General features: G+C 46.0%; 1 protein-coding gene across 1 annotated transcript in view; it reads left to right on the top strand.

Moving 5' to 3' along the window:
• The window catches only part of LOC144510239 (protein polyglycylase TTLL10-like), a 112,400-nt gene that overhangs the window by 52,517 nt on the left and 35,686 nt on the right, over positions 1–24,197 (top strand). Inside the window, exons 5-7 of the mRNA XM_078239732.1 lie at positions 13,688–13,773; positions 17,416–17,587; positions 22,693–22,864. Coding sequence (XP_078095858.1) covers positions 13,688–13,773; positions 17,416–17,587; positions 22,693–22,864 — 430 coding nt within the window. The remainder of the gene's footprint in view (positions 1–13,687; positions 13,774–17,415; positions 17,588–22,692; positions 22,865–24,197) is intronic.

Here is a 24,197-nt window from a genome sequence, read left to right on the forward strand (position 1 = left end):
TCCACAATTCCCAGGAAGATGATTTCAATGTCAGTTCCTCCCTCGGGCAGAAGAATCTCTCTGCCTGGTCATAGTGACATTTCTCTACTAATCCTGCAGTTCCTGATAACAACATAGTAACAGGTAGTTATCAGGTTAACGTCACACTTGAGAGAGAAGGAGAAAAGGATCATGTTAAACAACAATGAGTAAGTGGCTAGTAGCAATTGCATTACACAAGTGCTCGGCAATGACCATCTTCCATGAGCGAGAATCTAACCATTTTCCCATGAATGTCAATGGCATTACCATCGTTGAATCTTTTTCCATCAACATCCTACCGGTTACCATTGACCAGGAACTTAATTGAAGCAGTCAAATAAATACTGTGGCTGCAAGAGCAGGTCAAAAGTTGGGAATTCTGCGGCCAGTAACTCATCTCCTGACTCCCCAAAGCCCGTTCACCATCTATGGCACAAGTCAAGTGCATGATGGAATATTAATAGAATCCCTACAGTACAATATTAATAGAATCCCTACAGTGAGGCGGCACGGTAGCACAGTGGTTAGCACTGCTGCTTCACAGCTCCAGGGACCCGGGTTCGATTCCCGGCTCGGGTCACTGTCTGTGTGGAGTTTGCACATTCTCCTCGTGTCTGCGTGGGTTTCCGCCGGGTGCTCCGGTTTCCTCCCACAGTCCAAAGATGTGCGGGTTAGGTTGATTGGCCATGCTAAAAATTGCCCCTTAGTGTCCTGGGATGCGTAGGTTAGAGGGATTAGCGGGTAAAACATGTAGGGATATGGGGGTAGGGCCTGGGTGGGATTGTGGTCGGTGCAGACTCGATGGGCCGAATGGCCTCTTTCTGCACTGTAGGGTTTCTATGATTCTATGAGTACAGAAGGAGGCCATTCTGCCCATCGAGTCTGCAGCAACAACAATCTCACTCTGGCTCTATCCCTGTAACCACATGTATTTACCCTGCTAGTCCATCTGACACTAAGTGGCAATTTAGCATGGCCAATCAACCTGACCCACACATCTTTGGACTGTGGAAGGAAACCGGAGCACCTGGAGGAAACCCACACAGACACGGGGACAACATGCAAACTCCACACAGTCACCCGAGGCCAGAATCGAACCCGGGTCCCTGGCGCTGTGAGACAGCAGTGCTAACCACTGTGCCATCGTGCCGCTTGTTCCACTTTCTCCACTTGCCTGGATGAGTGCAGCTCCAACAACACTCACAAAGTGTGACCTTGTCCAGGACAAAGCAGCTTGATTGACATCCTGTCCGCCACCTCAAACCTTTACTCCCTCCATCACCAATGCACAGTGGCAGCAGTGCGTACCACGTACGAGTCTACAAGATGCACTGCAGCAACTCAATCCTCAACGTCACCTTCCAAACCCGCGACCTCCACCACCTAAGAGGACAAGGGCAGCGGATGCATGAGAACATCACCACCAGCAAGTTCCCTCCAAGCCACACACCATCCTGACTTGAAAACATATCGCCATACCTTCATTATTTCTGGAGTAAAATCCTGAAACTCCCTTCCTGTTGGTCTACCTATACCTTAGAATCCCACAGTGCAGAAGGAGGCCATTTGGCCCATCGAGCCGGCACTGACCACAATCCCACCCAGGCCCTATCCCCATAACCCCATGCAATTACCCTAGCTAGTCCCCCTGACACCAAGGGGCAATTTAGCACGGCCAATCCACCTAACCCGCACATCTTTGGACTGTGGGAGGAAACCGGAGCACCCGGAGGAAACCCGCACAGACACCGGGAGAACGTGCAAACTCCACACAGACAGTGACCCAAGCCGGGAATCGAACCCGGGTCCCTGGTGCTGTGGGGCAGCAGCGTTAACCACTGTGCCACTGTGCCGCCCCAGATGGATATGGTTCAAGAAGGCGCCGCCACTTTCTCTGGGGTAATTAGCAATGGGCAAAAAATGTTGGCCTTGCCAGTGATGTCCATAGCCCATGAAGGAATGTAAAAAAAAAACCCCCTTTCTGTGGATCAACTGATGGAATGAAGCGACTAAATCTTTTCCTTAGGCGCTAATTAGCAATTTTATGTTTGGTTTAAAAGTCAGACTGAAAGTAAGCAGGAAAAATACAGACAGGGATAATCAATTGGCAATAAAAATCATACATTTCCATCAAATCTGGCCAAGTGTGAACAGTTTTGGCACGTACGATGCAAGGTGTCACACGAGGAGTGCCTAATCAGGAAGTTTACTGTCACATTCCTACTTGCTGAGACAGAATGTTATCTGTGGTCTGAGACTGAATTAAACACTGGCTGATTTGCTAGAATTTCTTTCAATTATCTTTCAGAGATTAGAAAGATACTTTAAAGAATCTTTTTGGGCACATTCGCTGAGGAGACTGAATAGTTGAAGGCATGCTTGAGAGTGTAAATTAGACATGGGTGATGAAATGGAGTGGATTCTGCCGCCTTTTCTCATTCCATGGTCTCTCCTGTTTGCACTCAATCATTCTCTTTATCATAATTGCAGTACCCAAACTGAGCAATCCGAAATTATTCTAACGTTCTTCAGCCGAACTGTCGCCGGTGGATTACGTTGCTCTGTTTCAAAGCTCAGTGGCACATTGAGTTATTGAAAAATGTGTAGATGTAAAGATGTTCGCTGCTCTGTATCTGTGCTTCCAACGCCGGCATCTCCACATCTTGGCTTCCAACTCCACCCGAGGTTTGTGACAAAACAATGTAAACTGGGTGCTGTGTATTGAAGAAGGAAAAAATGGATGGCACGGTGGCACAGTGGTTAAGTACTGCTGCCTCACAGCGCCAGGGTCCCAGGTTCAATTCCCGGCCTCGGAGTTTGCACTTTCTCCCCGTGCCTGCGTGGGTTTCCTCCGGGTGCTCCAGTTTCCTCCCACAGACCAAAGATGTGTGGGTTAGGTTGATTGGCCATGCTAATTGACCCTAGTGTCAGGCGGATTAACAGGGTAAATGTGTGGGCTTACGGGAATGGGGCCTGGGTGGGACTGTATTCAGTAGAGACTTGATGGGCCGAATGGCCTCCTTCTGTACTGTAGGGATTCTATGATTTCTATGAAAATGTATATAGCATTTTGCATGACTTTAGGATGTCCCTAAGTGCTTACAACCAATACATTACTTTCAAAGTGCACGGTATTAAATGTGACAGCTGACTTTCATTGCAACATAGAAGATAGCAGCAGGAGGAGACCATTCGGCCCTTCAAGCCTGCTCCGCCATTCATTACGATCATGGCTGATCGTCCAATGCAGGAGCCTAATCCTGCTTTCTCTCCACAACCTTTGATCCCATTCGCCCCAAGTGCTATATCCAGCCACCTCTTATTATTCAATATTTTGGTATCAACTACTTCCTGTGGTAATGAATTCCACAGGCTCGCCCCTCTTTGGGTGAAGGAATGTCTCCTCACCTCTGTCCTAAATGGTCTACCCTGAATCCTCAGACTGTGACCCCCTCTGGACGCACCCACCATCAGGAACATCCTCCCTGTATCTACCCTGTCTAGTCCTGTTAGAATTTTATAAGTCTCTGAGATTCCCCCCTCATTCGTCTGAACTCCAGCAAAAACAATTCTAACCTATTCAATCTCCCCTCATACATCAGTCCCACCATCCCCGGAATCAGCCTGGCAAACCTTCACTGCACTCCCTCAAGGGCAAGAACATCCTTCCTCAGAAAAGGAGACCAAAACTGCTCACAATACTCTAGGTGTGGCCTCACCAAGGCCCTGTATAATTGCAACAACGTAAGAAGTCTCACAGCACCAGGTTAAAGTCCAACAGGTTTATTTGGTAGCAAAAGCCACTAGCTTTCGGAGCGCTTGCTGCCCCTTCATCACCTGACGAAGGGGCAGCGCTCTGAAAACTAGTGGCTTTTGCTACCAAATAAACCTGTTGGACTTTAACCTGGTGTTGTGAGACTTCTTACTGTGTTTACCCCAGTCCAACGCCAGCATCTCCACATCATAATTGCATCAACACATCCCTGCTCCTGTACTCAAAACCTCTCGCAATGAAGGCCAACATACCATTTGCCTTCTTTACCGCCTGCTGCACCTACATGCTTACCTTCAGCGACTGGTGCACACCCAGATCCCGCTGCCCACTCCCCCTCTCCCTATTTGCAGCCATTCAGGTAGTAATCTGCCTTCTTGTTTTTGCTTCCAAAGTGAATAACCTGACAATAGGGTTCTATAAACAGCAGCGAGATAATGAAGGTAAAGTCGCCATAGTCCCAGATGACCATAGGTAGCTCTCTCACTCATGCTTCCCTCCCCAAAGGTACAAATAAAGTAAACTGGCTACTTTTGACACCAAGCAGATTGGACTTTCCTTGTTGTCCCGTTTTACTTCTCCAAATATAAATATTTTTTCTCTGAGACTAAGCTGAAGTTTTTCAATTTCTAACATTCAGAATAAACTAGATAAGAATAAGAACTAGATCTGCATAAAAAACCTTGTACTTCTGAGTGGTTGGGGTCTGGAATGCACTGCCTGGAAGTGTGGTAGAGGCAGGTTCAATCGAGGCATTAGATAGAGTATTCAATAAATGATCATTGTTGAATAGGGACAATGTTGGGGTTATGGGGAAAAGGCAAGGGAATGGCACTAAATCATGATGCTCGTTTGGAGAGCTTGTGCAGACATAGGGAGGCATGGTGGCACAGTGGTTAGCACGGCTGCTTCACAGCGCCAGGGATCTGGGTTCAATTCCGGCCTTGGGTCACTGTCTGTGTGGTGTTTGCACGTTCTGCCCGTGTCAGCGTGGGTTTCCTCTGGGTGCTCCGGTTTCCTCCCACACTCCAAAGATGTGCTGGGTCAAGTGGATTGGCCATGTTAAATTGTCCCTTAGCGTCAGGGGGACTAGCAGGGTAAATACTTGGGATTACAGGGATAGGTCCTTGGTGGGATTATTGTCGGCGCAGGCTTGATGGGCTGAATGGCCTCCTTCTGCACTGTAGGTATTCTATGAATGACCAAAAGGCCTCCTTCTGCCCTGTAACAATTCTGTGATTCTGTTCAGAAAAAAGAAGCAGTCATGAGGTGATAAAACTGCAAACTGGTAAAAACGTAACTCAGTGTAACCAGTGCAATCGCCATTCTCACTGCGCTGATTCCCACAGCATCCTGTTATACACCATCAATATTTCAAATTATTTAGTCAAGTTTTGCTGCTTAAATTGATGTAAAGCAGGTTCAAAATTGTCCCAACACAATCTGCCAAGATTGTGGTTTCTTTATTTGTTCCTAAGATCTGGACAACAGTGGTAAGGGTCAGATTTATTGCCCATCATTCCTTGCCTCGAGAAGGTGGACTACCTTTCTTGAATCGCTGAAATCCTTCTGTTATTGGTGCCCACACTGGTATTGGATAGACGATTAAGGAACAGCACCACATGTTCAAATGAGAATGGCAAGTGACCAGAATGCAGCGGGCTTCGCACAGAGTTTCTGCTTTTGACTTCCTGGGGAGCAGAGGTCAGGTGTTGCTGAAGTAACCTGGAATACTGTGAGCAGTTTTGGTGCCTTTATTTAAGAAAAGATATACTGGCATTGGAGGCAGTCCAGAGAAGGTTCACTTGGTCAATCCTGGGTATGGAGGGGTTTTCTTATGATGAGAGGTGAAGTAGATTGGACCTGTACTTATTGGAGTTTAGAAGAATGAGAGCAACCTTATTATAGAAACATGGAAACTAGAAGCAGGGGCAGGCCATTCGGCCCTTCGAGCCTGCTCCACCATTCATTTTGATCATGGCTGATCATCGAATTCAATATCATGATCCCACCCTTCCTCCCATATCCCTTGATCCCTTTAGCCCCAAGAGCTTTATCTAATTACTTCTTGAAATCGGACAACATTTTGGCCTCAACTACTTTCTGTAATAGTGAATTCCACACATTCACCACTCTCTGGATGAAGAAATTTCTCCTCTCCTCAGTTCTAAAAGGTTTACTCCTTATCCTCAAACTATGACCCCTCGTTCTGGACTCCCCCACCATCAGGAACATTCTTTCTGAATCTACCCTGTCCAACCCAGTTAGAATTTTATAAATTTCTATGAGATCCCCTCTCACTCTTCTAAGCTCCAGTGAATATAATCCTAACCGACTTAGTCTCTCCTCATATGACAGACCTGCCATCCCAGGAATCAGCCTGGTAAACCTACGCTGTACTCCCTTTATAGCAAGGACATCCTTCCTCAGATAAGGACACCAAAACTGCACACAATACTCCAGGTGTGGCCTCACCAACGCCCTATACAATTGCAGTAAAACATCCCTATCCCTATACTCAAATCCTCTCGCTATGAAGGCCAATATGCCATTTGCTTTCTTTACCGCCTGCTGTACTTGCGCGCTTACTTTCAGTGACTGATGCACAAAGACACCAAGGTCTCGCTGAGTATCCACCTCTCTCAATTTAAACCCATTCAAGTAAATAACCTGTCTTCCTATTATTGCTACCAAAATTGATAACCTCACATTTATCCACATTATACTGCATCTGCCATGCATATACCCACACACTCAGCCTGTCCAAATCACGCTGAAGCATCTCTGCATCCTCCTCACAGCTCACCCTCCTATCCGACTTTGTACCATCTGCAAATTTGGAGATAATACAATTAGTTCTTTCTTACTAATCATTAATATATAATGTGAACAGTTGGGGTCCTAGCACAGATCTCTGGGGAACCCCACAAGCCACTGACTGCCAATCAGAAAAAGACCCATTTATGTCAACACTTTGCTTCCTATCTGCTAACTAGCTTTCTATTCAACAGATATATAGGATTCTCAGGGGATTTGACAAGGTAGATGCTGAGAGGTTGCTTCCCCTTGTGGGAGAGTCTAGGACCAGAGGGCAGTCTCAGAGTAAGGGGTCACCCATTTAAGGCAGAGATGAGGAGGAATTTCTTCTCTCAGAGGGTAGTGAATCTGTGGACTCCTTTATCACAAATGGCAGTAGAGGCTGGGTCATTAAGTATGTTCAAGGCTGTGATAGTGAGATTTTTAATCAGTAAGGGAATCGAGGGTTACGGGGATAAGGCGGGAAAGGGGAGTTGAGGATTATCACATCAGATCAGTCATGATCTCATTGAATGGTGGAGCAGACTCGATGGGCTGAATGGCCTTCTTCTGCCTCTACATCTTATGGTCTAATCTTGGCAAGTTGCTGTGGCATATCCTTCAGATTGTACCTATGGCTGCTCCAGTGAGTTGCTGGTGAAGAAGGTTGATGTTGAGTCCGGTGGTGGGGCCACTCGTTGAAGATTGTGCTCAGCCTTGGATGTTCTTGAGCTTCTTGAGCTTGGTTGACTCATTGTTCTGCTGAATTGAGCAGCTTCACAGTAGCTAAGAGCGAACTTCTATAATAATTACAAAAAGGTGAAGCATTCGTAGCAACAGGTAAAAATATGATGGAAATTTATCAGTTTGTGACTTGTTCAAACACAGGTGACAATGTCAAAAGGACTGGTCTGAAATCTTCCTGAAACAATGGGGGTAATTTTGTCTTTGGGACTTGGTGTAATAGTCAGTCAGCTGACTCCTAACATCCCTCCCGATTTTCATAACAGAATGATAATCAGGCGATATCACCCCTTTTTACATCATCGTCCAAAGCCAATATCACCCCCCCCCATATGTGTAGAATAGAATCATAGAATCCCTACAGTGCAGAAGGAGGCCATTTGGCCCATCGAGCCTGCACTGGCAACAATCCCACCCAGGCTCTATCCCCGTAACCCCACGTATTTACCCTGCTAATCCCCCTGACACTAAGCTGCAATTTAGCATGGCCAATCCCCCTACCTGCACATCTTTGGGAGGAAACCCACACAGACACAGGGAGAATGTGCAAACTCCACACGGACAGTCACCGTGGGCCGGAATTGAACCCGGGTCCCTGGTGCTGTGAGGCAGCAGTGCTAACCACTGTGCCGCCGTGCCGCCCATCTGATTTTGTAGCATGAGAATGGCACGTTCAACTTCCTTACTATCTTTTATAATCAGAATTCACTTTTGAAAGAACAAAACATGTTTTTTTAAATGCGAAGATGCACAAAGATGGGCGGCACGGTAGCACAGTGGTTAGCACTGCTGCCTCACAGCGCCAGGAACCAAGGTTCGATTCCCGGCTTGGGTCACTGTCTGTGTGGAGTTTGCACATTCTCCTCGTGTCTGCGTGGGTTTCCTCCGGGTGCTCCCGTTTCCTCCCACGCTCCAAAGATGTGCGGGTTAGGTGGATTGGCCATTCTAAATTTCCCCTTAATGTCAGGGGGACTAGCTAGGGTAAATGCATTGGATTATGGGGATAGGGCCTGGGTGGCATTGTGGCCGGTGCAGACTTGATGGGCCAAATGGCCTCCTTCTGCACTGCAGGGATTCTATGATTCTACAAAGGAATTAAAGTCAACGTCTGACTTTACCGATTTGAATTTGAGCTGGTGGTGAGTCTCCCTCTATTGGTTGAAATGGGAAATAACAGGGACAATTTTAACATCCAGACTTGGCACCCCAAGAGCAGCACACTGAACAACCAGGAGGCCTGAGGCCAGCCCTAAACTGGGTGGTGAGCCACTGAACTTCATTAACATTTGATGGCTGTCAGGACACCACAGGCACATAAGAAGAGGTAAAAGCAAAATACTACGGATGCTGGAATCTGAAACAAAAGCACGGTGGCACAGTGGTTAGCACTGCTGCCTCACAGCGCCAGGGACCTGGGTTCAGTTCCAGCCTCGGGTGACTGTCTATGTGGAGTTTGCACGTTCTCCCCATGTCTGCGTGGGTTTCCTCCGGATGCTCCAGTTTCCTCCCACAGTCGAAAGATGTGCGGGTTAGATTGATTGGCCATGCTAAATTGACCCTAGTGTCGGGATTAGCAGGGTAAATATCTAGGGTTACGGGAATAGGACCTGGGTGGGATTGTGGTCGGTGCAGACTCAATGGGCCGAATGGTCTCCTTCTGCACTGTAGAGATTCTATGAAAAACAGAAAATTCTGGAAAAGCTCAGCAGGTCTGACGGCATTTGTGGGAAGAGAATAGAGGCAGCATTTCAAGTCTAGATGACTCTTCCTCAGACCATATGAAGAGGTCATTGCCAGCAGCGATCATGAGGGGAGAGTGCTGAAGGAGGCATTGACGATGGCGATGATGACTGCAACTGCAAAGGGCTTGATGCTTCTACCATCCCCTACATGTCTTTTCTGACTTCATTCCTGTCTTGACAGAGCCAGGCTCTAACCTTTAAGCTATTTAGGTTCCATATCCTTTGCTTCCCCAATCAGGGGAAATAGTTACTATCTACTCTAACTTTGACTCCTAAATTCCAGAGAATACAGCCCTAATTTATGCAATCTCTCCTCATAATTTTAAGCCTTGGAGTCCTGACATCATTCAAAATAAGCTAGGTGGTATTCCCTCCAAGGCAAGGTGGTAGAAACCAAGTGAGATGATAGCTGGACACCTATAACTATTTGAGGATACAGTCTTTCCCTCTGATATTTAGATTGAGGGCAGGCAACCCTTCTATGGATATATATATATATCCGTTTTGGTTTTGTAACATTCCAGTTGGCCCTGTTTAATGAAAAGGTGCGTCGATGTGAACTGTAAGGCGGGGGCACTCTTAACGTTTGTGTTAATGTTTCCTTTCTGTGTGAGACAGTCTGCTATCTGTTCTGCATCCCATTGTTGTTCTGAGTGGTGTTGTTAGATGCTCCAGCTTTTCCCGTTCCTGAGCATTTTTGCCTCTGGCCAAATGAACAGTGAGTCAGTGAGTGTTTTGTGCCCTCGTCTGTCTATTCCAGCCTTGGCTCAACTGCTGTTTTGCCTCGATCTGCAGAACTGTCTTTAACGCATCAGTCTCCAGTCAGCCACTGCGACTTGTGGTTGAAGGTGACAGCGTAGGAGTTCCAAGAGTGACAGGAGAGTTTTTGTGAAATTGTAAACGCTGCTTAATTATAGAATCATAGAATCCCTACTGTGAAGGAGGAGGCCATTCGGCCCATCGAGTCTGCACTGAGCACATTTGAGAAGGAGGCCATTCGAGTCTGCACCGATCATAATCCCACCCAGGCCCTAGTCCCTTAACCCCACATATTTACCCTGCTAATCCCCTGACACTAGGCTCAATTTAGCATGGCCAATCAACCGAACCCGCACATCTTTGGACTTGTGTTTGCTTAGCTTTGTGTAACCCACCAGATAAATGTCCACCAGTGCAGCCTGTCATGGAGATGCAGGTTATTCTACGAATGTGATCATTGTGGCACTCAATCTCTCAATGGGACAGCACTAAAGGTACTATAACTAGCCTCGGCTGCGAAGGGAAAGTAATCAACCAGGGTGTCTACAAAGCTATCCAATTACAAGATATGTATGCATTTTGCGAGGAAGAGAAAACTCTGTGAGAGAGTCCAATAACAAAATATCGTGACTATGTGAAGCTCCAGACGCCTCATAGAATCGTGTAGCAGAGAAGGAGGATTTTTAAGCCAATATTCTAACTCATTAAAAGAGCTGCCTCATCAGCCTTGTTCTCCTTTGCCCATTTCAAGTTTGCATCTAATCTTAAAAGTTATTGTTGAATCTGTTTCCTATTCTAAGGTGCAAATTTGGCCTCCTATTTTTGAGGTTTTAGTAAATTAACCAAACAACATAATCATCACGGGGGATCTTATAGAGTCATAGAGTCATAGACATTTGCAGCATGGAAGCAGGCCCATATCCCCCCATACCAATCTTACCCATGTAACTGTCTAAATACTTTTTAAAAGACAAAATTGTACCCGCCTCTACCACTAACTTATCTTAAACAACTGTAAAAATCAAATGGGTCAAGGTGGCCGAGATAAGGAGTTCATAGAATGTTTTCATGTTAGTTTCTTTGAACAGCATGTTCTGGAGCCAACCAGAGCGCAGGCTATACTAGACCTGGTAATGTGCAATGAGATAGGAGTAATTAATGACCCCATAGTGAAGGTAGCAGTGATCATAATATGATTGAGTTTTACACTCAGTTTGAGGGAGAGATGAATGGGTTTAAGGCAGATATTTTAAAATTAAGTAAGGGCCATTATGAGGGCATGAAAGCAGAGCTAGCTAAAGTGAACTGGCAAATTAGGCTAAGGGATAAGTCAAGAGAGATGCAGTGGCAGACATTTAAGAGGATATTTCAGAATGCACAGAACAGATACATCCCAATGAGAAACATAAATTCCAAGGGGAGGACCTACCATCCGTGGTTAACTAAAAGAGTAAAATATAAGGCAGAATTTTCCTGTCCCGCCCACCAGGGGGATCGTAGTGGGCAGGACATGGACCATGCAAAGGTCTGTTGACCTCGGGCGGGACTTTTCGGTCTTGGGACGAATGTGGCTGGAAAATCCTGCCCATAGTATCAAACTTAAAGAAAAAGCATATAATTGCACAAAGATGGGTGGTAGGTTAAAAGATTGAACAGAAAATACAAGATGCAGCAAAGAATGACTAAAAGACTAATTAGGAGGGAAAAATTAGAGTATGAGAGAAAGCTAGCTGGAAATATCAAGACAGACAGCAGGAGTTTCTATAGATATTTTTTAAAAGAGAGTTAACAAAGAGAGCGTTGGTCCCAGAGAAAATGAGTCTGGGGAATTAATAACGCAAAATGAAGCAATGACAGATGAATTGAACAGGTATTTTGTATCGGTTCTCACTATACGAGTAACATCCCGGAAATAGCTGAAAGTCAGGGAATAGAAGGGAGGGAGGAACTTAAGGAAATTTCACTGGTCAAGGAAATGGCACTGAGCAAATTGTTGGAGATGCAAGCTAACTGACAATGATAGACCTCATCCTGCGGTCTTAAAAGAAGTGGCTAGTGAGATAACTGGTTTTAATTTTCCAAAACTTACTAGATTCAGGGAAGATTTCATTTGATTGGAAAATAGCAAATGTTACTCCTTTATTCAGAAGAAGGAGGGAGACAGAAAGCAGGAAACTACGGGCCAGTTAACTTGACATCTGTCAATGGAAAAGTGTTAGAAGCTGTTATTAAAGACATTATAGCAGGGCACTTAGAAAAAAAAATTAGTGTAATCAGGCAGAGTCAACAGGGTTTTGTGAAAGGGAAATCATACTTAACCAATTTATTTGAGTTCTTTGAAGAAGTGATATGTGCTGTGGATAAAGGGGAACCGGTGGATGTACTGCGCTTAGATTTCCAGAAGTCATTAGGTAAGGTTCTACATCAAAGGTTATTGCAGAATATAAAAACTCATGGTGTCGAGGGTAACAAATTGGCATGGGTAAAGAATTGGCTAACTAACAGGAAGCAGAAAGTAGGCATAAAGGGTCATTTTTATAGTTGGCAAAATGTAATGAATGATATGGGATGGGGATCAGTGCTGGGCCTTAATCTTTTACAATTTATATGAATGACTTGGACGAAGGGACCAAAGGTGCAGTTTCTCAATTTGCTGATGACACAAAGATAGGTAGAAAAGTAAGTTGTGAAGAGGATATAAGCAGGCTGTAAAGGGATATAGATAGGTTAAGTGTGTGGGCAAAGATGTCGTAAAGGAACATAATGTGGGAAAATGTGAAATGGTCCAGTTTGGCAGGAAGAATACAAAAACCGTACATTATCTAAATGGTGAGAAATTGCAGAGCTCTGAAATGGAGAGAATCGGGGTGTCCTAGTGAATCACACAAGGTTAGTGTGCAGTTACAGCAAGTTAATCGGAAAGCTAATAGAATGTTATCATTTATTGGGTAGGAAATTGAATGCAAAAGTAGAGAGGTTATGCTTGAGCTATACAGAGGATTGGTGATACCATATCTAAAGGATTGTATCCAGTATTGGTCTCTTTATTTAAGGAAGGATGTAAATGTATTGGAAGCAGTTCAGCGAAGGTTTACTAGACTAATACCTCAAATGGGCAAACTGTCTCATGAGAAGGGGTTGAAAAGGCTAGGCTCGTATCCAATGGAGTTTAGAAACGTGACTGAATTGAAGCATATAGAACCCTGAGTGGTCTTGACAGTGTAGATGTGGGAAGAATGTTTCCTGTTGTGGGAGAATCTAGAATGAGGAGTCACAGTTTAAAAATGAGGGGTCGCCCATTTAAGACAGAGATGAGAGGAAATTTCTTCTTCCAGAGGGTTCTGAGTCTTTGGAACTCTCGTCCTCAAAAGGCAATGGAAGCAGAGGGGTGAATTTTCCTGTTGCGCCCACCATGGGAATCATAGCAGGCAAGGGGCGGACCATGGAAAAGTCTGTTGACCTTGGGCGGGATTTTCCAGTTTAGGGGCAAGAATGGACGGAAAATCCCGCCCAGAACTTTGAATATTTTTAAGGCAGAGTTAGATAGATTCTTGATTAATGAAGGGGGGGTGGGGGGCGGGTGGTGGAACGTTATTGGCGGTAGGCAGGAATGTGGAGTTGAGGTTCTAATCAGATCAGCCATTATCTTGTTGAATGGCAAAGCAGGGTCGAGGGGCTGAGTGACCTACCCTGTTCCTAATTCGTACGTTCCTATATTTCCCTGAACAAAAGCGAGAGAGAGTCTACCCATGACACTGCGAAGAAATACAAAGTAACCACAAAAACAGCAATCATCATCCAATAAGATTTTAAAATGATTCCTTCTTCATATATCTTGCTGAATATTTTTAAGGTTCATGAAACTGGAAGAATTTTATCCTGAAACGTACCGTATGGATTTTAAAAGTGAACGTCATGCTTTCTATCAGGCTTTCCAAGGTAAGGCCCTGTCTCATTTTAAAAAGTTATTCCTCCTTCCTCCCAATAGTGCTTATTAGCCCATGGCGTTCCACCGTCCCAGCCCCAGATTCCTGCAACTGTTTCTCGATGCAGCAGATTTTGTAATGAGCTCAACGAAGCCCATGAGGTTGGGCCTCTTGGAGTATGAGCTCCTTGATTGAGGTAATGATTGCCTGCCCAATCAGGGAGTCTCACCTGTGTTTATAATGAGGGGTGTCAGATCTACTGGCACTCTGGATTCTGACTTTGGGCATAAAGCACTCCTAGGAGTGGAGATAGGTTTGTAAATAAAGGGAATCTGGTAAAGGGGCACCGGCCCCTGAGGAGTTATTTCAGATTTCATTGGATTGACTCATTCTGTTATTTACTACCTGGCCTGACTGTTTCCCTAAGGTTGTCTGAATGCCACTCAGATTGAGCGGTTATTAGTTCTTCCGCTGTGACAGATGTGCAGTTGCCAGTGTCCTGCTCCTCCAGGTAATCTCAATCCTGATAGACAATATCTTTTCCCCAATTCTACAAGGATTGGCTCAGTGGGGATCAGATATAGTTCACATTCGACTCTTTCCCCTTCCATTTTTTTAGCTAGCCAGGCGTGGCAGACAGACTTTAAAAGAACTTTGCCCAGTGTTGTTGTCTCTAGAAATACGGAACAATTGTCCATCTATATTCTTAAACTGTCTTGACACTGGAAACAACAGAAATTGCGATTTGAAAGTAGCAAGGCCACGGAGTGAAAGCAGCAAAACTGCCAAATTCAGCCTTAAACCAGCCAAAATACCAACCTACAAGATCTGTATACCCTTTTTCATTTCACTGAACTCTAACTTAGTTCATCTGTCCTTTTTAAAGTTTATTAATTAGTGTCCTTCCCTAAAAGACATTAGTTTAAGTTTATCTATTGGTGTCACAAGTCGGCTTACATTAACACTGCAATGAAGTTACTGTGAAAATCCCCTGGTTGCCACACTCCGGCGCCTGTTTGGGTACACTGAGGGAGGATTTAGCATGGCCAATGCACCCTAACCAGCCACGTCTTTCGGATTGTGGGAGCAGCTGGAAGAAACTCACACAGACATGGGGAGAATGTGCAGACTCCATACAGACAGTGACCCAAGCCGGGAATTGAACCTGGGTCCTTGGCACTGTGAGGCAGCAGTGCTAACTGCTGTGCCACCATGTGTGTGAACCACAAGGGCATGTGCGTGTGAGAAAGCGGGAACATTGTTTGTTATTTTTGACTTAGACCAGGCTATTACCATGAAAACAATCCTCTTATCCTTTCAAAAACTCAAGAAAACGTATCTGATCGTGTCATATACCATCATAGCACATAAACAGTTAAATACTCACGCAATTGAGGAGTATGCCCATTTATTTTTTAAAATCTATTATGGTCAAATGAGGAGAGGGAATCCTCGACTGATTGTAACACTGCCACTAACTTAGCACTGGAAGCATTGAAGGGATAGACTGTAAGTCAGCCTATGCCTCTTTGAATATGGATTGTGAATTTAACATTTCCAAGTCCATATTGGTATTTTAAACATTAAACATTGTCTTGCTATACTGTTCAGAAGACAAGCCTACGCAGAAGAAATTGCACCACCGTTATGGACACAGGCTGGAAATTTTCCGTCATCCCCCACCCCCCTTCCTTCTCCACACACTGCACCCCCCCACCCCTCCTTCTTCTCTATACACTGGCCCCCTCACCCCACACCCTCTGTGGTGGGGACAGCGAACCATTGAAATCTCCATTCATATTGGCGGGACCGAAAGATCCCACCCACGCAAGGGGCTGGAAAATCCCGGGCACAATGTGGACAAATCTTGGGACCAATTATCTGTGCTCCAAGAGCCTGACACAATGGGCAGGACTTTAAGGCCTCGCTCGGGCGAGACTGGAAATACCCGCCCGAGGTCAATGGAGATTTCCGTTGTTGGACTCCCCGCCCGCGCCGATTCCGTGGCGGGCAAGGTGGTAGAGTTCCGGCCATTATTGGTTTAGGTCATTTCTCAGGCTCCATGACGGCCGCCTAAAACAGGTATTAACCACCCCCCGCCCCCGCCACCCCAGCTTATGTTCATTGGTTGTCAATGGCCTATTTAAGGCGATTGGACAGCCTGAGCATGCTCCACTCAGGTTTTCCAGTTGAAGATGTCGCCTAGTTTGTAGCTGCCATCAGAAAGTTAAGCAATGTGTTTTAAGTTTGAGATGCTACCAGGAATGCTGTTGCCCTGAATGTCACAGCATTCCCGAGGGCCACCCCTGGCTGGCAAGCGGCCACTGAGGTAAATGCATCACCTGATGTTGTGCTAATCCACATGGATCACCAGTGCAAGGCAGATCCACTGTTTTCCCAGCTGCTTCGGAATGTTTTTCCACAACTGAAGATGCTGACTCGCGGCGGAATACAATTCCTTAAAGCGCTGTGCAACTCAAGTGGTGATCAGTCATGGCGCCCTTCAATGTCAGCCACTGATCCCCACCCTCGTACCCCCAACGGCCAAGGAAAACTGCTGCCTCTGCTGTTGGGAAGCAGCTTTTGCTGAGGGAGTGCCTCCAATCATCCCAAGCCATCAATAGCTTTGCAGATGCTAACAAACCTTTCCCCTGCATTCCCACTGATGTTCGGACACAATGGGCGGGATTTTACCGTCTCGCTGGGGCCATTCCGGCCAATATTGGTTTAGGTCATTTTTTCAGGCTCCATGACGGCCGCCTAAAACAGGTATTAGCACCCCCCCCCCCCCCCCCCCCCCCACCCCACCCCAGCTTATGTTAATTAGTTGTTATTGGCAACCATTCCAGGTGGAGACGTAGAGTATGTTTGCCTCCGGACAACTCTGAGTGGCATTTTTGGGGAGACAGTGTCACCGGACTAGTGGTACAAAGGTCTGGGCTAATACTCTGGGGACATGGGTTCAAATTCCACCATGGCAGCTGGTAGAATTGAAATTCAATTACTAAATCTGGAATGGAAAGCTAGTTTCAGTAATGGTTACCATGGAATGTTTATTGTAAGGAACCCAGGGCGGCACGGTGGAACAGTGGTTAGCACTGCTGCCTCACAGCGCCAGGGGTCCGGGTTCAATTCCCGGCTCGGGTCACTGTCCGTGTGGAGGCTGCGTGCTTTCTGCGTGGGGTTCCTCCGGGTGCTCTGATTTCCTCCCACAGTCCGAAAGACGTGCTGGTTAGAGTGTATTGGCCGTGTTAAATTCTCCCTAAGTGTACCTGAACGGGCGCCAGAGTGTGGCGACTAGGGGGTTTTCACAGTAACTTCATTGCAGTGTTAATGTAAGCCTGCTTGTGACACTAATAAATAAATAAACTTTAAACTCATGCTCTGCTATCCTTATTGGCTTGGCCTACATGTGACTCTGGACCCGCAGAAATGAGGCTGACCATTAACTGCACTCTGCAATGGCCTAGCAAGAAGGGTAGTTAGGGATGGGCAACAATTGCTGCCTTTATCGGCAATACTGCCATCCGTGATGGAGTAAAGAAAGTAATGGGTTGAGCTGACCAGCGTATTTAACTGCTTGTTGATATGCCCAGTTGGCGGGCATTTCCTCATCCTGGTGTCTGTTTCCTGCCTCTCTCTCTGTTTAATGTAGAAGGCCAGATATGGATATCGAAACCTGCTGAATCGAGCCAAGGCAGAGGAATCTTCCTCTTGAGGACACTGGATGATATGATGGCCTTTTGCGAAAAACTGGAGTGTGTGGAAGAGAATCCTTATTTCAGAATGTGTTCCTCCAATTCTCCTCTGAACAGAATAGTGCAAAGGTGATTGGGGAGAGGGTGGCGTAGTGGTAACGTCACTGGGTTTGTAATCTAGGGGCCTCAGCTAATGGGAGGTATGGGTTCAAATCCCACCATGGCAGCTGGTGGAATTTAAATTCAATTAATAACATCTGGAATTGTAAGATAGCTTTGGTAACGTGACTGTGAAATTTTTGTTGATTGTCATTAAACATCTGGTTCACTAGGGGCGGAACAGTGGTTAGCACTGCTGCCTCACAGCGCCAGGGACCCGGGTTCAATTCCCAGCTTGGGTCTCTGTCTGTGGCAGAGTCTGCATCTTCTCCCCGTATCTGCGTGGGTTTCCTTTGAGTGCTCTGATTTCCTCCCACAGTCCGAAAGACGTGATGGTTAGGGTGCATTGGCCATGCTAAATTCGCCCTCAGTGTACCCGAACAGGCACCGGAGTTTGGTGACTAGGGGATTTTCACAGTAACCTCATTGCGGTGTTAATGTAAGCCTACTTGTGACACCAATAGATACACTTAAACTAGTGTCCTTTTGGGGAGGAAATCTGCCGACTTTACCCGGTCTGGCCTACATGTCACTCCAGAGTCACAGCAATGTGACTGACTCTGAAATTACCCTCACAAGCCACTCAGTTCAAGGATGGGCAACAAATCCTGGCCTTGCCAGCGATGGCCACATCCCATGACAGAATAAATTTCAAAAAAATCAAAGTCCAAGTAAAACTGCAGTTTATTTACCTGAATGACATGAAAGGAGACCTTAATTGATCATGTGATAGTGCCTTTCCATATTAAGCTTGATGCAAGGTTACAGCATAGTCTGTACTCGATGGCCAGAAGTTTACTGCCTCCGGGGCGGGTGAGGCTCGCCGTTGGCCTTAGGCGGGATTTTACGAGCCTCACCCGAGCGAGGTCGTCAAATACCGGCCGATGTATCTGCCAGATTAGTCTGTGGGTGATCTCCACTGATCTTACACAAAAATGCTCCAGTTGTGTAGCAGGGTCAGCTCAAAAACTATTGAGCCTGGTGGGAATGCAGAGAGGAGGAAGAGCATGTCAGTCCTTAACTTCAACAAAAACCTTTGTATAACCCCAAAGACAAATTGTTAATTTACCAGAGTCATATTTCTACAATTGTGTAGCAATAACTGTCCAAAAGTTAGCATCAGTTGATAATCTCTCTAAGAATAGCTGTTCAACTAAAACCACGATGGCATCATCGTTCATAGAATCACACAGCACAGAAGAAGCCCTTCGGCCCATCGCGTCTGCACTGACACGTGAGAAACATCTGAACGCCCATCTAATCCCATTTACCGGCACTTGGCCCATTGTCTTGAATGTTATGATGTGCCAAGCGCTCATCCAAGTACTTGTTGAAGAATGTAAGGCAATTTGCCTCAACCACCTGTAGGAGAGGAGAATGAGCTCAGCAGGAGGTCGGCCAGGGGGCCAGGAAAATTAGCAGCACCCTCATTGTAGACTGGCTGTCTCGGCATATACATGAAATAGTCAGCGCAGACAAAGGGGATGTTTCACTATATCTGTCAACAGGACACAGCTGAATGTCCTTGCTAACAGCACTGAAACTGTGATTAAGACATGGTTAAATGACCATTGTCTGAATGGACATTCCATCCATCTCCACTAAAGATTATGACATTACCGATGGGATGCGATTAAACAGCTAGTGTCTCGGGCCTACCTCTTTGTATCATATGTAAATAATTTACCGGTGTGTGTGACTAGAAACAATTATTATTTCTAGAAGTTGTGCCCTATAAAAAAGCTGATTGTACACAATTGAGGAGGGCAGACTGAAGAAGCTTTAGGGATTCTTCCGTTCTCTCCTTATCGATAAGAAGGAATAAAGGATCCATCACTCGCAAACGCTGTGCCCGAATATCTTTTTATCTGACACATCCTCTCAGGCAGCGCATTCCAGACTGTCACCACCCTCTGGGTAAAAAATATATTCCTCACATCCCCCCTAAACTTTCTGCCCCTCACCTTGAACTTGTGTCATTGTCTGTGCAGACTTGGACAACCATATTATTATGATTCATGGCCTGCGTTTGTTGGACATTCTGATGTTTCAGCAGTAGGTGAGATTGGGTTCTCTCCATCTCTCGTGGCAAGCGGTAAATGGTCCACCTCACCCCCTCCTCTCAAAGGCAGAACGTTGAGAAGGAGCAGAAGGCTAGGGAGTGGGAACACCACACAGAGATCAAGGGGACTCACTGGGTCAAAGGACTCTGAATATAACAGCATCAGCCTCTAGAAGGGTTAAAAAGATACAAACTGCCTGATTCCAGAATGTGTTTTGATCTTTCAGTTTTTTTTACCTCATCTTCCCACCAACACTGCTTTGTCCCAGTGGGGATTGGGATCCTGAGCTGATTGTCAGCCTGTTTTGCCATGTTATGAATGCTCCTTCTGTGGCCGGCAAGTCCTGGCGCTGGGAAGGTGATGGTCCAGTGGTTTTATTGCGAGGCTATTAATCCAGGAACTCAGCTAATGTCCTGGAAGGAGCATTCATAACATAACGAAACAGGCTGATAATCAGCTCAGAATCCCAATCCCCTAATGGGGCAAAATCCCACCACGGCAGCTGGTGAAATTTGGATTCAATAAAAAAAACATGGAATTAAGAATCTACTGATGACCATGAAATCATTGTGCAATTTATCTTTTGGTTTCATGAAACCATTGTCGATTGTCAGAAAAACCCTACTTATGTCCTTTAGGGAAGGAAATCTTCCGTCCTTATCTGGTCTGGCCTACTTGTGACTCCAGGGCCATAGGAATGTGGCTGACTCTCAACTACTGTCGGGCAACTACAGATGGGCAATAAATGCCGGCCAGCCAGTGAAACAGTAAGAAGTCTCACAACACCAGGTTAAAGTCCAACAGGTTTATTTGGTAGCAAAAGCCACCACACCCATGTTCCATGAATGAATTGAAAAAAACTTGAACCTGGAGCTTCTGGTCCAGAGGTAGGGGGCACTACCGCAGTGCCTCAAGGCCTCCTATCTTCTCGTATGAGACTGATACATGGATAGTGATAGAGCTAAACCTTTATTTGGCATAATCGCTGGAACGTAATGCATCAGTGTAAAAGAGTATTAAAGAAAACTTTGGACAATTGGGCCCTGCCTGGTGGATCCAGCAGATCCACCAGTTCGTTCAACAAGAAATTATTTTCTCTGATGCTCAGAACAATCATCTAGTTCAGCTTCTTGCGACAGGAGTTTGGGGTCTGCCTCAACAGGTTTCTTCAGACAAGCCCAGATGAGTCGGACGTGTCTGAATGGGCAGTGTCAACTGTGCACCGTCCTCCTCCTGCTCATGGGAGAGTCTGCAGAGCTGGGCCATAATGAGCTCCCCAGTAATGGCGGCCATACAACCATTGATAAATGTAGCAGTGCCCCTTTAAGACGATATCAGAAAGGCTTCAATAAGTCTCAGTAACTTCCTTAGTTTGTGCGTTGTTGTGGTCTTGTTACACAATCGGTTGCTAGGAGATACAGTAATGGACCTAACTGAAGGGAACACACCTACCTTGCCGCTCCTGTTTTATACAAGGGCTGTGCCTATTGTGTGTCATTTCCTCTCCTGATTACATTATGGGGAAGACACCTCATTTCGATGAATTATGCAAATGCTTATTGTCAATCAGAACAATCTGATTTGGGTGTGGGTCCATTCCTTGATTAAATAAGTCTTTCGTGTTCAAACATGCATCAGTGTAATGTGCACAAACTCCTGAAATGCCTTTACTTTTCTGTTCCCCTATTGACTGTGTGCTTTGAACCCCAAAGTTGGGACATACACTTTTTCAAAGGGAGTACAGTAATTGAAGCACAGAACCATTGTATCTTTTAAGGGGAAGTCTAGGTAAACATTCAGCTGCAGAGGAACATGGAAGGCTATGGGAAGCGGGTGGACTCATGTGATTAGCTTTGCATTGTTCCAGCAAAGAGATACTATAGACATGATGGGCCGAATGTTTTTATGGTTTGAATTCATAGTTTATTTGTTAGTGTCTCAAATAGGCTTACATGAACACTGCAATGAAGTTACTGTGAAAATCCCCTAGTCCACACTCCGGCGCCTGTTCAGGTACACTGAGGGAGAATTTAGCACGGCCAATGCACCCTAACCAGCACGTCTTTCAGACTGCGGGAGAAAACCAGAGCACCCGGGAGAAACTCATGCAAACACCGGGAGAATGTGCAGACTCTGCACAGACAGTGACCCAAGCCAGGAATCGAACCCGGGTCCCTGGCGCTGTGAGGCAGCGGTGCTAACCACTGTGCCACCCTGCCTACAGAATCCCTACGGTGCAGAAGGATGCCATTCAACCCATCAAGTCTGCACCAACTCTCTGACAGAGTATTTTACCCAGGCCCTCTCCATCCCCGTAACCCCACACACTTACCATGGCTAATCCATCTAACCTGCACATCTTGGGACACGAATGGTCAATTTAGCATGGCCAATCCACCCAACCTGCACATCTTTCGGATGGTGAGAGGCAACTGGAGCACCCGGAGGGAACCCACACCGACATGGAGAAAACGTGCAAACTCCACATAGTCACCCAAGACTGGAATCGAACCCGGGTTCTTGGAGCTGTGAGGCAGCAGTGCTAACCACTGTGCCACTGTGCCGCCTTCGTAGCTGCTGCAAAATTCCTCCAGTTCTATGTGGTCATTGGATAAAAAGGGTGTAAAAAAGTCTCTTTTTTTTTATCAGACCTTTACCCTGATAACCTGCCCAAGAGGAAACAATGGATGAGACAGATTTTTTTCCCCCATTACTTGGGATGTTCTGACCCCAGCACTGAGAGAAATAAGGAAAACACAGACAAAAACTGTGAAGAAAAACAAGGAAAATATGAGGGAAGACTTCTTCCCCCCTGCACCCTGACCCCGTTCCCCTGCACCCCTACCCCCCGAGTGCAGTTGACACATACACTTTGTGATAAATACCACAGAGGGAACCAAACTAAAAGTGGGATAATAGAGAAGGACGGATGCCTGTTTAGATAGAGATGCTAAGAATGAAATACCTGCCCATTAAAAGGTACCAAAATGTCTGTATATTTTACTCAACCAGGTATGTTGTCAAGCCCTTACTCCTGGAAGGTAGAAAGTTTGACGTCCGCTGTTATTTCCTGATCGCCTGCACCTCGCCTTTTGTGACCTTCTTTCGCCATGGTTACGCCAAGCTGACCTGTAATGAATACAATCCGAATTCTGATGATCTGACCAATCACCTGACCAATCAGGTAAGTTGAATGGGGCACAAATGCCATCCCGTCACACACTCCGTCCGTAACGCAGTCGTCACATGTTCATCTCCATCTCCATTGTCCAATTTTACCCCCACATTCTTTAATTGATTCTGCACACTATTTCAGGGGAGTGCTTTTACGGTGTTTAATTTGGAATGGTTGAGTCAAGGTTAATATCGCATTTGTTTTTATGTTATTGCCTTTTGGGATTCCCATGTGTTTGGAGACAGCGGGTGGGAATTCCTGGCCACGCGAGCCCCGAAACCGGAAAATTCCACCCCAGGTCAATGGACCTTTTCATCGTTGGCCCCCCATGGCGGGCGGAACGGGAAAATTCGCCCCAGCATTGCCGTGCATATGAGCCAGCTGACTTCGTTTCCTGGGCGGAATGTTACCGGCATGTCCGCTCAAGATTTGCTTCGATCCCGCCCGAGGCCAACGGAGAATGCCGTTCTCCGAGCCTCGGGGCGGGCGTGCCGGTAAAATTCCAGCCCCTATCTCCAGAGGATAAGAAGTGGGGGAGGACTGGCGCAACTTGGTTTTTTGGGTGCCATGTGGTGTTAGCTGAGGGGAGGGCAGTTGCCCTCTCAATCTTACATTGCCAATCTGTCCAAACCTTCGCTAATTCAGTCAGAATCGGAAAGTTGAAAGCACAGCTGTCGGGAAGTGGGTTTGTCAGCTGTTGGTTTGACGTGCGGATTGCGGGTAGGTTTAGCTTAGTTGGTTGGACAGCTGGTTAGTGCTGCAGAGGGTCACCAACAGGGGCCCGCCCTCTCAACCTTGACCCTCGCCTGATGTGTGGTGATCTTCAGGTTAAATCACCACCAGTCACTGCCTGTGGTCATCTGGGACTATGGGGACTTCACTTCACAGCTTGAAGGTGAATTTCTTTTTGCCACCTTCTGAATTACATTCCGTTTGAAAGATTTCTCTACCTCAGTGACAGCAGTGACCAGTTCAATAGGATTTCAACAGAAACAGACACATTTAATTCAAAAAATTATGTCTGGGAAAGCCTGATAAATACTAATAATATTGATTGATTAATTTATTATTGTCGCATGTATTGGGATATGGTGAAAAGTATTGTTTCATGCACGCTACGCAGACAAAGCATACCATTCATAGGATACATAGGAGAGAAGGAAAGGAGAGGGTGCAGAATATAGTTTTATTTATTTATTAGTGTCACAAGTAGGCTTACATTAATACCGCAATGAAGTTGCTGTGAAAATCCCCTAGTCCCCACACTCCGGTGCCTGTTCGGGTACACTGACGTCACATACCAACCCACTCAAGAACAGCTTCTTCCCTGCTGCCATCAGAC

Source organism: Mustelus asterias, chromosome 22, assembly GCF_964213995.1.
Source record: "Mustelus asterias chromosome 22, sMusAst1.hap1.1, whole genome shotgun sequence".
NCBI classification, from domain to species: Eukaryota; Metazoa; Chordata; class Chondrichthyes; order Carcharhiniformes; family Triakidae; genus Mustelus; species Mustelus asterias.